Source organism: Leptinotarsa decemlineata, unplaced genomic scaffold, assembly GCF_025532065.1.
Source record: "Leptinotarsa decemlineata unplaced genomic scaffold, Ldec_3_MD MMD2_P_RNA_scaffold_9, whole genome shotgun sequence".
In the NCBI taxonomy this organism is placed as follows: domain Eukaryota; kingdom Metazoa; phylum Arthropoda; class Insecta; order Coleoptera; family Chrysomelidae; genus Leptinotarsa; species Leptinotarsa decemlineata.
In genome coordinates, this window is record NW_027412536.1 from 2,742,866 (window position 1) to 2,757,497 (window position 14,632).

Genomic DNA, 14,632 nt, shown 5'->3' on the forward strand with positions numbered 1-14,632 from the left:
GCATATCACTTTGACGTTTGAATAGTTCAACAAAAGTAATTTCCTACATCTTATACATTCACATTCGAATAATTTCATAATATGTTATGCTGAGTTTCTTCCATGATTTCTTATACGTTGGTATTATACAAAATTTGTTTGCTTGCATTCCATCTTCAAGCACTCTCATCCTAATTTTACTAATATGTATTCTGTCTATTGATCCATTTCCATGTTTATATCATGAATAAGTATAAAAATTTTAATTATTCATACTAACTACAGTATAAATTTTAAATTATTCAGTTTAGATTCAAAATGGTTTACTCATTTTCATTATTTAAACTATTTTTCTAATGCTCATCTTTTTTTAACGATGAATCGTCTTAAATGAAACTTGCCTCAGACTATTTCAGCTCTTTTAATCGAAATACTTCAATTTTGGCTTCCCGTTAAAAAATCTAGCATGTTAATCCAGTCATTTAAGCTTAAATTAGGTAAGAATATCGGAATTCGAGATACCCAGCTGTAAGTCTGTAAATACTTGTATATTGACACCCTAAAAGTTGTCTCAAAACCTACATATGGTAGGGTGTAAGCAACTATTAAATTTCAAGGTCAAAGGTTTCAAAAATCGGTTTTTTGTGCTTTTTTTGGAAATATCTCATTTCCTATGGGTTTTTTGCTATTTGTATTCATTATCAATATTGTAGAATACAAAATTCTCTATAAATTTTGTTTGAAAAATTTTTTTATACGGTGAACCGTTTTCGAGATAGAGGGCGGAGAGCGCGTGGTCACAGCATCACTTCAGGTCAACCGGTGCCTCCGTTCGAAAACGCGCCATATATATTTGATGAACTATCGATAAATCAATCATTATGAATATTTGTCAATTTTTATTAACTATTATATTATGTCATTGTATGACAACATGAGCCCAATTGATTTTGTTCTCAATGAAAATAATGTGACGTTCATTATTGATGGCGGATTTCTTCTTCATCATGTTGTATGGAGCAGAGAAGATACTTTTTCTATTATTTTTGATAAATACATGAATTATTTACAAAAGCATTACAGTTCCAAAATAATTGTTGTATTTGACGGATATTCAGACTACAGTAAGAACGTAAAAGCTATGGAGCAGCAGAGAAGACCTGCTGCACTTTCAAAAACGTATGAAGTTTGTTTCGATGAAACAATGGTTGTACCAGTTACTCAAGAAAAATTCTTATCAAATCGAAATAACAAAGATAAGTTCATTAATATGTTAATTGAAAAATTACAAGCTGCAAATATTACTACTAAACAAGCCAGAGATGATGCGGATGTTCTTATTGTTGAAACTGCAATTGAAGAATCAAAGTCTAAAAAAACTGCAGTTATAATAGGACAAGATATTGATTTACCTGTCATTTAAATTGGGCGTACACTGTCTTACGAACAAGAAATTTTCTTTAAAAAAGTTGGGAAAGGTAATGTAAAAACGGAGATATACTCGACTGAAAGTTTTGATAATTATCCTCATTCTAAAAAACATATTTTATTTCTGCACGCATTAACTTCTGCGCTTTTTGAAAAGGGAAAAATCATTTTTAAAAGTTTTTGAGAAACTGACAAATTTGGATGAACTAGCTGCAGCATTTGAGGAAGAAAATTGTTCGGCCCAGAGATTATTAGAGAGTGGAACTCAAATCTTATTGGCAGTCTATAATGCTCCGAAATCTGTGAAAAGTCTCGATCATCTTCGTTATATGCATTACGTCAAGTCTACAAAAGTTAATGAACCTGTGCAGCTTTCAAATATTCCACCAACAAGTGCACCTGCTCATCAACATTTCAACCGTGTATATTATCAAGTTCAAACTTGGTTAGGACATGATTTGGAACCCCAGGTATGGGGTTGGGCAATGTGAAACGATTTTCTGGAGCCTATCATGACAATTTTACCACCTGCTCCAGAAGATTTGCTAAATACAATTTTCTGCAACTGCAAGAGTGGTTGTGGTTCGCGATGCGGATGCAGGAAAGCAGGCTTGCAATGCTCTTTAGCTTGTGGCCAATGTAATGGGCAAGCTTGTCTCAATGCTCTACCATATCAGAGCGACATTAACGAAGATGGAACCTTTGACCCCGAAATCATGGAAGAACTTGAGACAAATGTCGTTGAAGACGATAATGAAGACCAGTTTGAAATTTACCAGCAGCCAGAAGACGACGATGAAGAGGAAGAAGATGAATAAAATTATAAATTGTAGTTTTTGTACCCTTTATTCCATTTCTTTACTTTCAATAAAAATAAATGTATTCAATGATATTTTTTAATAAAAAGATTAATTCATAATTTATTTGTTTTTTTTTCATCATGTAAGAAGTTATAATATATATTGATTAGGTTAAAATTCAAATATAATTCCTATATTTTCATTAACAATTCTGCATTTACATGGGCAGGTAAGTGTAAATGTAATACTGTACGCAGGTAAGTGTAAATTAATACTGAATAAAAAGTGGATAAGTTAGGAAAAAAATGATAAAATATAATATAATAGTTAATAAAAATTGACAAATATTTATAATCATTGATTTATCGATAGTTCATCAACTATATATGGCGCGTTTTCGACCGGAGGCACCGGTTGACCTGAAGTGATGCTGTGACCACGCGCTCTCCGCCCTCTATCTCGAAAACGGTTCACCGTATAAAAAATTTTTTTTACAAAATTTGTAGAGAATTTTGTATTCTACAATATTGATAATAAATACAAATAGCAAAAAACCCATAGGAAATGAGATATTTCCAAAAAAAGCGCAAAAAACCGATTTTTGTGACCTTTGACCTTGAAATTTAATAGTTGCTCACACCCTACCATATGTAGGTTTCGAGACAACTTTTAGGGTGTCAATATACAAGTATTTACAGACTTACAGCTGGGTATCTCGAATTCCGAGGTGAACTTATTATAATGACTGGACTATGTATCTTGGTAGCCTAGCCAGCGTGTCTAGAGTTTACATTTTGTTAATTCACATAAATTCATAGATGAAATTAAGTATGTGAAATTGCGAGATGGAAAAATTTTAGTGTCATTTTGACATTTATTACCAATGGATTTTTGTAATCATATCAATTCATACGAACTCAATTGAAACAAAAATATCCTCTTTTAGGTTGTTTTGAACCTATTTAATTCGAATGCAGAATTGAACGGCAACAAAACAGTACATTACAAAAAAATAGGAACAGTTATTATGTGATGCCTATATTTTCATACAAATGTTGAATCATTTAGGAACAAACCATCGGTTCCATTCAATTGATTCAAAAAATCTTTCTGTTCCCAAACATCAATTTATAGTGAAAATCATACAATAAACTATATTAATTAGTTTTTAATATGGAGTTTCATCAAGTATTGGCCAGTTCTATTCAATTATCAATTTATTAGCCACTCGACATTTTTTGAGAGTCATTTAAATTTAGACCATTTTTATAGACGTGTTATAATTCAATATCGAACTTTGAAGAATGCGAGAAAAAATGATTTACAAAGGTAGTCATACAGTTCCAATGGAATATAGGTAGGTACAATTATTTTGTTAGTGAATCTTCAATATTTTCGAAATTTCATTCAATCGCTAGAGATATCAAAAATACAATTTCAGTTTCTTTGGCTGTCCTATTTAAATGTTTCTCTCATTTCTGTGTAACCCGAATTATTACAAAACGCGGACTCATCATAATAAGCCCTATACCATAAAAATGAGAAAATGATTTTAATTACACAACGATGAATATTGATACTTCTTCGGCATTCCACATGTTCCTACCTTTCAAAATATATTACCGAAATTCTATGAGATAGGAGTTTTTATGATATACGAATTAATTTGGTATGCAGATGATTTTAATGCATTTTCATTATAGGAGCTGATGCCATCTATAAGTACGTCAATTATCCAAACGTCGTTTTCAGTAGCGGCGCTATAGAGTTCCGATACTGGAAATGAACTATTAGGTTTAAATCTCAATAAATAATTATTCTACTGTGTCGTGGTACTGATCATACTGATCTATACACTGATGCTGGTCATTGATTTCAAATTTTGAGTTTTTGCCTGTTTTCACCTTATATTGAAGTTTGAAACTATAACACTATAACTTTCTGCAACCGGCCAGGTCATCACACAATTGTGAGGTAATTGACGAAATGTACCGGCAGCCAGCACTGGTCAACAGAAGAAGTCCGATCTTCCTCCACGACAACGCCCGTTCGCACGTTTCACAAATCACCGTACGAAAATTAAACGAATTGAGCGTCAAAGTTCTGCCTCACCCTTCATACTCCCCAGACCGCTCGCCAGCTGACTTCGATGACTGCCTATCCGGGAGAACCTTCGCCGATCAACACCAGGCAAAAACGGCCTTCGTCGACTTCATCAAGTCCTCAGTACACAATGTTTATGCTGACGGAAATAATCGACTCATGTTACGTTGGCAAAAGTATACTGATTCAAATGGCGCTTATTTCGATCAAATTACAGTTTAAAGTAGACTAAAAAAATCGGACAAAACTATTGAAACAACTCAATAAAATTATCAGCAAACCAAAATAACTCACGTTTCAAAATGAAGCATTTATCATGAAGATCGTATATCAAAGAAATAGAATAATAATTTGAATGCCATGACTTACATTGGAATAGAAGTAGGATTCTGGGCAATTGAATTCTATGTTTTCATTTCTACTTGATGCACGAATGAAGATTTTCGATATCTTTCGAAACAATGTCTATTGCAGTATTAATGAGGGCAATCATGAAAATTCTTGCAGCGAGAGGGTGCTGAGCGGCGTAAGGTCACTTCTCATGGTAATTTTTTCATTTACAATACATACGAATAACATGAATTTATTCGAATTATATTATGAGGAGCTGAGATATCTTTCAAAGAAGGGAGGTTTAAGACCAACGACCAACTAGGGCGGAAGCCGTAATGTGAGAAGTACTACAGCCTAGTCATAGCCTATTTCTTATTATGTTTCCCAACAGAAATGGTTTTGAATGTTATATCTAGGTGTTGCCATGGTAAATTTTCGTTTTGAGGACACCCGGCGATTTTGAAAAAATTTTTGCGTGTATACTTACGTATTTTGGTGCATAGATTATGAATCCGAAAGAAAAAAGCGGCGCTCTCCCTTATTTACAAAGTTACGGCCCTTCAAAGTTCTGAATAGGGCAACTTTTCAGCCTTCTTTTTCACAAAATAAACTATTTAAAAACACAAGCATCTATTCACTAGGTCACCTTCACACCTTATTCCTCCTTCTTTGACACTTTTCACTTCAATATTCAACATTTTTCTTATAAAAAACTCAATTTAAAAACGAATGCTTCTCCTGGTGACATTATTCTATTTTTGTGTTAGTTACTAGTGACATTTCAGAAAAAAGCGGTTAGTATTTGCCGCCGCCTACTATTTCAAATTCGTAATACACCACTAAAAACCAATTTACGATCTAAAGAATGAAGGTAAAAAACATTTGAATTACTTTAGGAATCTGAACTGCATCAGTCGTACCAACCATATCATCAACCTTCAAAACGTAAAATACAGAGATATGTAACCAAAAAGCAGCTGCTTACATTTTTTAGCAGAACTATGAAGGGCCGTAACTTTGTAAATAAGGGAGAGCGCCGCTTTTTTCTTTCGGATTCGTAATCTACGAATCAAAATACGTAAGTAAACGTTAAATTTTTTTCAAAATCGCCGGGTGTTCTCAAAACGAAAATTTACCAAAAAGTACCTTGAGAATCGAACACAATGTGTCAGAATAAATGAAACACATAATGACTTCAAAATAATTGAATATGGTGTGCCTCAGGGTACCGTGATGGAGCCGATAATATTCTCAATATACATAAACAGCTTATTTTCCATTCAGAGCAAAGGAAAAATAATCAGCTTTGCAGATGATACTGCAATATTTTATAAGGGCGAGTCATGGCTCACTTTGGAAGAAGATGTAGAATCAGATTTTTCACTAATCAAATCGTTCTTTGACAACAACCTTCTAACTATCAACATAGATGAAACTTATTTTTTACCCTTTTTAATTACCAAACAACAATGCCCAAATTCAATTCTCTATCTCTAGGAAACAATACACGAATAATGTCGACAAATATAATAAAATATCTTGGAATAGTTATAGATATACATATGAAGTGGGATCATCACATCAACTTCCTTCTGCAAAAACTTCGATTTGTTCTTTATAAATTCCGACAGTTGAATGATATTCTTGACCTGAAACAAAAAGAGATAATATATCACAGTATTGTGGAAAGTCATGTCACTTATGGACTACTCGGATGGGAAGGTATATCTAAAAGTAACATCCATTCTCTTGAAGTCATTCAGAGCCCTCTGTTGCTCAGATGAACAAGTGATACACTTTATAAAGAATCGAGATTACTAAATGCAAGACGATTGTATTACAAAAACTGTAATATAAGACAACATAAACACAAGAATCAGTTAGTGACACTTACCCATGACTATAGTATTAGGCATCGTAAGCAGTTCCAATGTCCTCTTGTGCATAAATTGGTGGGCCAGAAATGTCATCAATACTTGGGTCTAAAACTATACAACAGCTTACCTTCGAATATTCAATAGATACGTAATATCAACCAATTCAAAAGTAAACTAGTCAGGTTTATAAAGAACTCACCTAGAGAGAGTGCTCATAATTTAATTTGTTTCAATAACATAATGCAAAAGATAAACAGTTGTAAATAATGAAATTTGAACCTCACACTACTAAAATATGAACTTGGCCCTTTCTGCCTTGTACTCAATACATGCATATTATTGTATTTTACATATTTCATATTATAAATTGATTCAATATTTGTATCTCCTCAGTTTATCAATACCTATGTACTTATAATGTGTAAAACTTTAATATTTGTTATCCTCACAAACAAGTATGAACTTCTGTGATCTGGCTGTATGTGTTTGTTTGTTTCTCAACTTTTTTATAACCTTCGATTTTATCTATCAATGCGACAATGTATGACATTGATATTTTATTATATTTTATTTTTTAGCTATCACAACAAATTGTTCTATGTGAGTAATTGTGATTGTGTTATATGTAATATTATTTTATTAATTGTATTTGTTAATTTAACCACACACAGGGTTAAACCCTCAGTGGATTTGCAATTTATTCATCAATACCTTCAAGATGTTAATTCTATTTAGTATGCAACATGGATGAATAAATATCATTATTATCTCTCACCATTGTTCAATTTATTTTCATTACCAACAATAATGTACCTTATGATGTACTGTTTGGAACCTTTGGTGTAGTAATGAATATTACTGGAGTTTTTTTTTCCCAACACCAAATCGTTATTTTTACACCTCGACACGTGTTTCGATCACCAAGTGATCATCTTCAAGAGGAAGATAAGAAGAAGATCTTCCTCCTCTCAAAATTTACAGATGAAAGTCGAAATTTCAAAATGAAAGTCGAAACTACGAGATAAAAGTCGAAATTACGAGATAAAAGTCGATATTACGAGATAAAAATCGAAATTACGAGAAAAAAGTCGAAATTACGAGAAAAAAATCGAAATCACGAGATAAAAGTCGAAACTATGAGATAAAAGTCAAAATTACGAGATAAAAGTCGGAATTGCGAGATAAAAGTCGAAATTACGAAATAAAAGTCGAAATTTCGACTTTTAAGTCGAAATTATGATGAATCAAATAAACAAATAATCTTTGGCAGTAGGGTGCTAATGCCGACTGAACGCCTCCCCCCACCCCTTTTGACCTTGAGACGTCACACGACCTTGAATAACGTCACCTAACCTTGAACGTCGTACACGTAGTATGAGCTTGAATGCGGTGTTTGACCTTGAGTGTGGGGTTTGACCTTGACGTTCGACACTTCGACTACCTTGAGCTTGCTCCATGGCATTGAATGTTGACCTTGAATGAAATCGTGACGTGTACAGAATATAACCTTGAACAGTGGGCGTTCGGCGTTGTCCACTCCCTTGTTGGTAATTCCTATATAAGTTCAGAATATCGTATGATGTCACCTAACCTTGAACGTCGTACACATAGTATGAGATTGAATGCGGTGTTTGACCTTGAGTGTGGGGTTTGACCTTGACGTTCGACACTTCGACTACCTTGAGCTTGCTCCATGGCATTGAATGTTGACCTTGAATGAAATCGTGACGTGTACAGAATATAACCTTGAACAGTGGGCGTTCGGCGTTGTCCACTCCCTTGTTGGTAATTCCTATATAAGTTCAGAATATCGTATGACGTCACCTAACCTTGAACGTCGTACACATAGTATGAGATTGAATGCGGTGTTTGACCTTGAGTGTGGGGTTTGACCTTGACGTTCGACACTTCGACTACCTTGAGCTTGCTCCATGGCATTGAATGTTGACCTTGAATGAAATCGTGACGTGTACAGAATATACAGTGGGATTAGGCGTTGCGGTGTTTGACCTTGAGTGTGGGGTTTGACATTGACGTTCGTCACTTCGACTACCTTGAGCTTGCTCTGTGGCATTGAATGTTGACCTTGTAGCTCTCATTTGGGTTATGGTGGGGGGGAGGAGTTGGGCTTTTATAAGGAGTGTGGTGTGAACGTTTCACTCATTTCAAATTCTCCTTATCGTACGGTAGATATTTCTATATACAAGATGTATTCGTGCGTTGATTGTAAAAAAAGTTTCACTCGTAGTGACAACCTACGTCGTCATCAGCGGGATTCCTGCACACCCGCAAATGGTGATGGACCTCCAACATCGAAGAGGCAACGGTTGACACCCCCAGCACTTCCAACACTGCAAACATGCGTTTGCTGCAATTTGACTATTGCAAGCGATCAGATGAATGTACATCGGAGGACGTTGCAGCACAGAACAAATGCATATGTTCAATATGGGGAAGGTGTGAAAATTGTCAATACAGCTTTCAAGTGTCGAATTGTGAGCTACCGAGTGGACATTGAAAACCACCACATGGATTACCCAACATTCTTCAATGAAATTAAGCAGAAAGTAGTGAAACTACTCGAAGAAGTGTTGGATATCCATAAATGCATGAAAGTGAACATGGAAGTGTTTGGGCGGTACAGTCTGCAAACTAAGGATCTTTCAGACATCAAATCATTTAATAGTCCCAATGAAGTAATTGATCAATCGAATGATTTGGATGTGGTTTATAGCAGTTTTGCAGATAGTTTAACTGTTAAAGCAGCGGAATTTCAAGATCGGGATTCAGGTATGTGATCTAGTCAAAATGTTGATGATGATGGACTTATAGAGAAAACCCATATTTTCAGGTTGGACCATTGAGAAAATTTTGTACTTGGAGGTGAATATCAACAAGTATAGCCCCTTCGGAGGGTCTTCATACATCAAATTGCCAAGGTTCATCGAATTGAAGAAAAGTGTGGTGAATGTTCCTAATCAAGATCAGTGCTGCTTTGCGTGGGCTGTGACTTCAGCTTTATACCCTGCCAGTCAGAAACTTAATGGAATTTCATCATATCCCCACTTCTCAACCGTCTTGAATGTAGCAGGTATGGAATTTCCAGTTAAGTTGAAAGATATGAACGATTGCTCTATCAATGTTTATGGGTTGGAAAATGTTTTTAAAAATGGTAGAATTGAATATGAAGTTGTGGGTCCGTTACACTATTCTAAACGTAGATTAAATAGTCATGTTAATCTGTTGATTATTACAGATGATTCTGGTAATAGTCATTATTGTTGGATTAAGGATTTATCGAGACTAGTATCATCACAAATATCTGCCCGTGGTCATAAAAAGTATTTTTGTGATGGTTGTTTATTGTACTTTGATAATGAACGAACTTTATTGCGACATCAGTTGAATGATTGTAATCACATATCGACAACGACACCATCCACAAATTTCAGGGTTGATAAATTTGGTAAAAGGGTACCTGAGAATATTTTGAAATTTGAAAATATCGAGAAACAGTTGAGGGTTCCATTCGTTGTATATGCTGATTTCGAATCTATTCTGAAACCAGTGCATACTAATGAGCCAAATCCTGCTAACTCTTATACAAATCGAACATATCTTCATGAACCATATGCTTTTTCTTACCTCATAAAGTGCTCTTTTGATGATTCTATATCTAAATTTGTACTATATAGAGGTGCTGATGCAGCTAAAGTGTTTGTGTCAAACTTGGAGGCTGATGTCACCAATATTTATCACAAATATTTGAAGAAAGTCATTCCAATGAGTCCATTGACTGATGAGGAAGAGCATGATTTCAATATTGCCGCCACATGTGGTATATGTGGAGAACCATTTGGTGATGGTGATATTAAGGTGCGTGACCACTGCCATCTAACGGGGAAAAAAAGAAATGGAGCTGCACATAGTATTTGTAACCTCAATTTCAAATTGCCCAACTTTATACCCATAATTTTTCATAATCTCAGTGGGTATGACTGTCATTTGTTCATAAAAGAGTTATGCACAAACAAAACAAAAGTTGATGTCATTGCTCAAACTAAAGAAAAGTATGTTTCCTTCACGAAACATATAATTATGGAGAGAATAGTAGATCACAATGGAGTGATGAAAAATAAGTTTTTGAAATTAAGGTTCATCGATAGTTTTAAATTTATGGCTGCTTCCCTTCAAGAGTTAGGTGACAATTTAGATGAAAAACATTTTGTGGAAACAAGAAAATATTTTCCGGAACAGGATAAATTCAAACTTATGAGGCAGAAAGGTGTTTTTCCGTACAGTTTTATCGATTCTTTAGATAAATTAAATTATTCTAGTATACCATCAAAGGTGGACTTTTATGATAAATTAAATGAAAAACATGTTTCTGATGAGGATTATGATAGAGTAAAGCAGGTATGGAACACATTCAATTGTCAAGATTTGGGTGAATATTCTGACATATACCTAAAATCTGATGTTCTACTGTTGTGCGATATTTTTGAAAATTTCAGAAATATGAGTTTAGATACATATAAATTGGATCCTGCTCACTATTTCACTTCTCCAGGTCTTTCTTGGGATGCTATGTTGAAGTATACGGGTGTCAACTTGGAATTATTAACTGATATCGATATGGTGCATTTTCTCCAAAACGGTATACGTGGTGGTGTAAGCCAGTGTTCGGAGAGAAAGCATATTGCAAACAATCAGTTTCTTCCAAATTATAATCCCGAAGAACCTTCATCTTTCATAATGTATTTGGATGCAACAAATCTGTATGGTCATAGCATGTCTCAATCATTACCTTTTGGTGGGTTCACTTGGTTGACCGCCAGTGAAATATGTCAGTTGGATATCAATAGTATTCCAGATGATAGCCCCCAAGGATACATACTTGAAGTAGATGTGCATTACCCTGTCGAGTTACACGATCTATATTCGGATTTACCATTTTTGGTTGAAAGTATTATACCACCTGGTTCAAAGTCAAAAATACCCAAACTTATTCCTAATTTGAATGATAAAAAGAAATATATCGTTCATTATAGGAATTTGAAACAAGCGGTCCGTAATGGTTTGATGGTGATGAAAACTCATAGAATTCTCAGATTCAATCAGTCACCGTGGCTGAAAAAATATATCGATTTAAATACAAATTTGAGAAATAAGGCTACCAATAAGTTTGAGAAGGGTTACTTCAAATTGAATATAAATTCCATATTTGGCAAAACGATGGAAAATGTAAACAATAGAAGAGACATTCGAATTGTCACACATTGGGAATCCATAAGAAGAGGTATGGGTGCCAATGCTTTGATAGCTCGTCCCAATTTCAAAACATTATCCATATTTTCGGAAGACTTTGTCGTCATACATATGGATAAAGTTAAGGTTCGTTATAATAAACCATTGTATTTGGGGTTCAGTATATTGGATATGTCGGAAACAGTCATTTATGATTTTTTCTATGATGTCATCAAAAAACATTACGGACCACAAGCTTCTCTTCTCTATACCGATACGGATTCTTTGATACTGAAAATAATGACGGATAATTTTTATAATTTTATGATTGCAAATGTTGACAAATTTGACACTTCTAACTATAGGTTGGGTAATAAATTCAATGTGCCAGTTAGCAAATCGGTGATTGGAAATATGAAGGATGAACTTCCGAGTGATCCCATCATCAGTTTCCATGGCACCGGTGCGAAAGCATATCATGTACAAAGTGTGTCTGATGAAATAAAGAAAGCAAAAGGTATTAAAAAATCCGTTATAAAAAATCAAATTTCAATTGAAGATTACATTAGGATTGTTGAAACAGGCGGTATAATATTTAGAAAGATGAATGTATTCAGGAGTGATTTACATGATATTTACACGTTGATGTGCAATAAAGTCGCGCTATCACATAATGATGATAAGCGATTCATCATTCCTAATACCACCAAGACATTACCTTGGGGCCACAACGATATTGAATTCTATCAGACAAGTTCCGAACAAAATTTAAGAATTCTTTTGAATGTACTGAAAGATGAAAACAGTATAAGTGACAAGAAATTAAATTTACTCATTGCCTTATTGGAAGAGCAATCGAGTAATTGAATTTTTTCACTCATTATCTGGTCTGTTCAACAAATTGTAAAATTCATACTTGTCGAATATTTCAAACGAATTATCCTACCCCACTTCCACCCCCACTCCCATTCCCACCCGAAGTGGTAGGGAGCATACGGCTATAAAACATGAGGAGGAGGCCACAGTTCATCATTCGATTGCAGTCTTCCTTCGAAAGAAGCAGCCAACCTGAGATACCTGCCAGCCAACTTAGTTGAAGTTGAAAATTCCAAGCAGCTTGATGTAAGTACACACTTCCATACTATTTATATTATATTGTCTAATATTTTCATTTTCTCTTTCTAGAATCATGTCTTTTCTAAGGAATGCTCTGATGACCCCGATTACCACTCTCAGTGAGAGACAGTTGGAGGATGTAGAGCGGAGGAGGGTGGTTGTCCTACAGGACATCATGGTACAACCACCAGCTGCAACACCAGCTGCAGCTCCCATTCCACCACCGGGGATGACTTCCACCCAGGAAGTGGCGGCTCCCATTCCACCACCGGGGATGACTTCCACCCAGGAAGTGGCGGCTCCTGACTTGAAGTTCTTTTTCGAGGACTTCAAACCAACCCCCGAGGAGGAGGAGATTGACCCCCCACCAACTTTGTCGACATTCAGTGGACCAACTTCTTCGTCAGCACCCCAAATCGAAGATTTACTGAATGTCTACAACCCGGACCTGGACGAGTCTCTGGCGGATTTATCGCATCTTCAAAGCTTCTTATCGCCCATCGAACTATTATCCCCCATCGATTCAGGGGATGAGTTCGAGAAACCGGTGAAGAGGGCCAAGAAGATGAAGAAGTCCGCACCTGTGAAGAAGTCCGCACCTGTGAAGAAGTCCGCACCTGTGAAGGCATCCAAAGCCAAAGGTGGGAGGGGTGGTAAGTTGAGTGCTTTTCGCAAAAAGTGTGAAAAGAACTCACCTTACGTTGGTTGGCCTACAGCACCCCTTCCAGTGATGGAGGTGCAGAACTTGGTGGAAGTCGTCGCCCAGGTCCATCGGGATGCGTCACCCCCTCCAGTCACCCCCCAGGTCCATCGGAATGCGTCACCCCCTCCAGTCACCCCCCAGGTACGTGTTGAGCATTCCGAACAAGAGGTTGGCCCGGAAAATGTCCTTTCACAGACTGTGGTAGAGGGTAATAAACTCAAAGAGTCTATTACCTATGCACAGTCTGTGAAAAAGAGATATTTGAGGGAAAAGAAGGTTGTGGATGGTTCTGATTCCAGAAAAAGGGCCTTGATGGCGGATATTTCCACCATCGAGGCCCAGAAACTGGAATTAGAGAAGCGACTCTCTATGCTTAGGGCGAAACTTCAAGAAGAAGATTCGCAACAAGGAAAGAGTTTGGCTTACATCCAAAAATATGGACCTCTTGTTCAGGAATGGGATGCCATGTGCCAGGGGTTCCTTAATACCTAACCCCTTTGGTAAATATATTTTTGTTTAGTTTAAGTTAGATGTATGTTTAGAATAAAAAAATTGTAATTTTAGGAATATAATAAAAACTTGCATGTTAATTTTAAGGTTATGAATGTTATGAATGAAAAAATAAAATAAGGAATATTGGAGTGCATATCTATTTTGGTTGTTGCACACGAAATACTGCGTGGTTGGAGCAGTATTTATTCCTTCATTCTAGTCATTTTCTAGTCACATGTAGTATATAGAATAAAATTAGTTAAATAGAATAATTGTATAGAATTTCCATCATTTGAAAGTGTGTGAATTGTAAAATAGTTATTTTTCTAGAGAATAAATAAAAGTGATTCTAGTAATGCTCTGAGTATAATTCCAAAACTTTTGACACTTCTCTCATCATTACTTCTCTCAACATTATTCAAACAAATTTCATTTATGTGAATGTGTAAAAATAAAATCATGAATCTAATGAATATTATATTGGATTTATTCCCCAATTCTCACATCAATACTTGAATAAATAACCTAGTGGGTCTTTATTTTTCACATATTCC

The 14,632-nt window shown here is 35.4% G+C and overlaps 1 protein-coding gene across 1 annotated transcript; it reads left to right on the forward strand.

Moving 5' to 3' along the window:
• Positions 1-11,966: 11,966 nt before the first annotated feature.
• On the forward strand, positions 11,967-14,239 carry LOC141480450 (uncharacterized). The gene is made up of 2 exons (XM_074170423.1): positions 11,967-12,889; positions 12,953-14,239. The coding sequence occupies exon 2, from the start codon at positions 12,957-12,959 to the stop codon at positions 14,076-14,078; it is 1,122 nt and encodes a 373-aa protein (XP_074026524.1). The 5' UTR covers positions 11,967-12,889; positions 12,953-12,956; the 3' UTR covers positions 14,079-14,239.
• Positions 14,240-14,632: the final 393 nt, after the last annotated feature.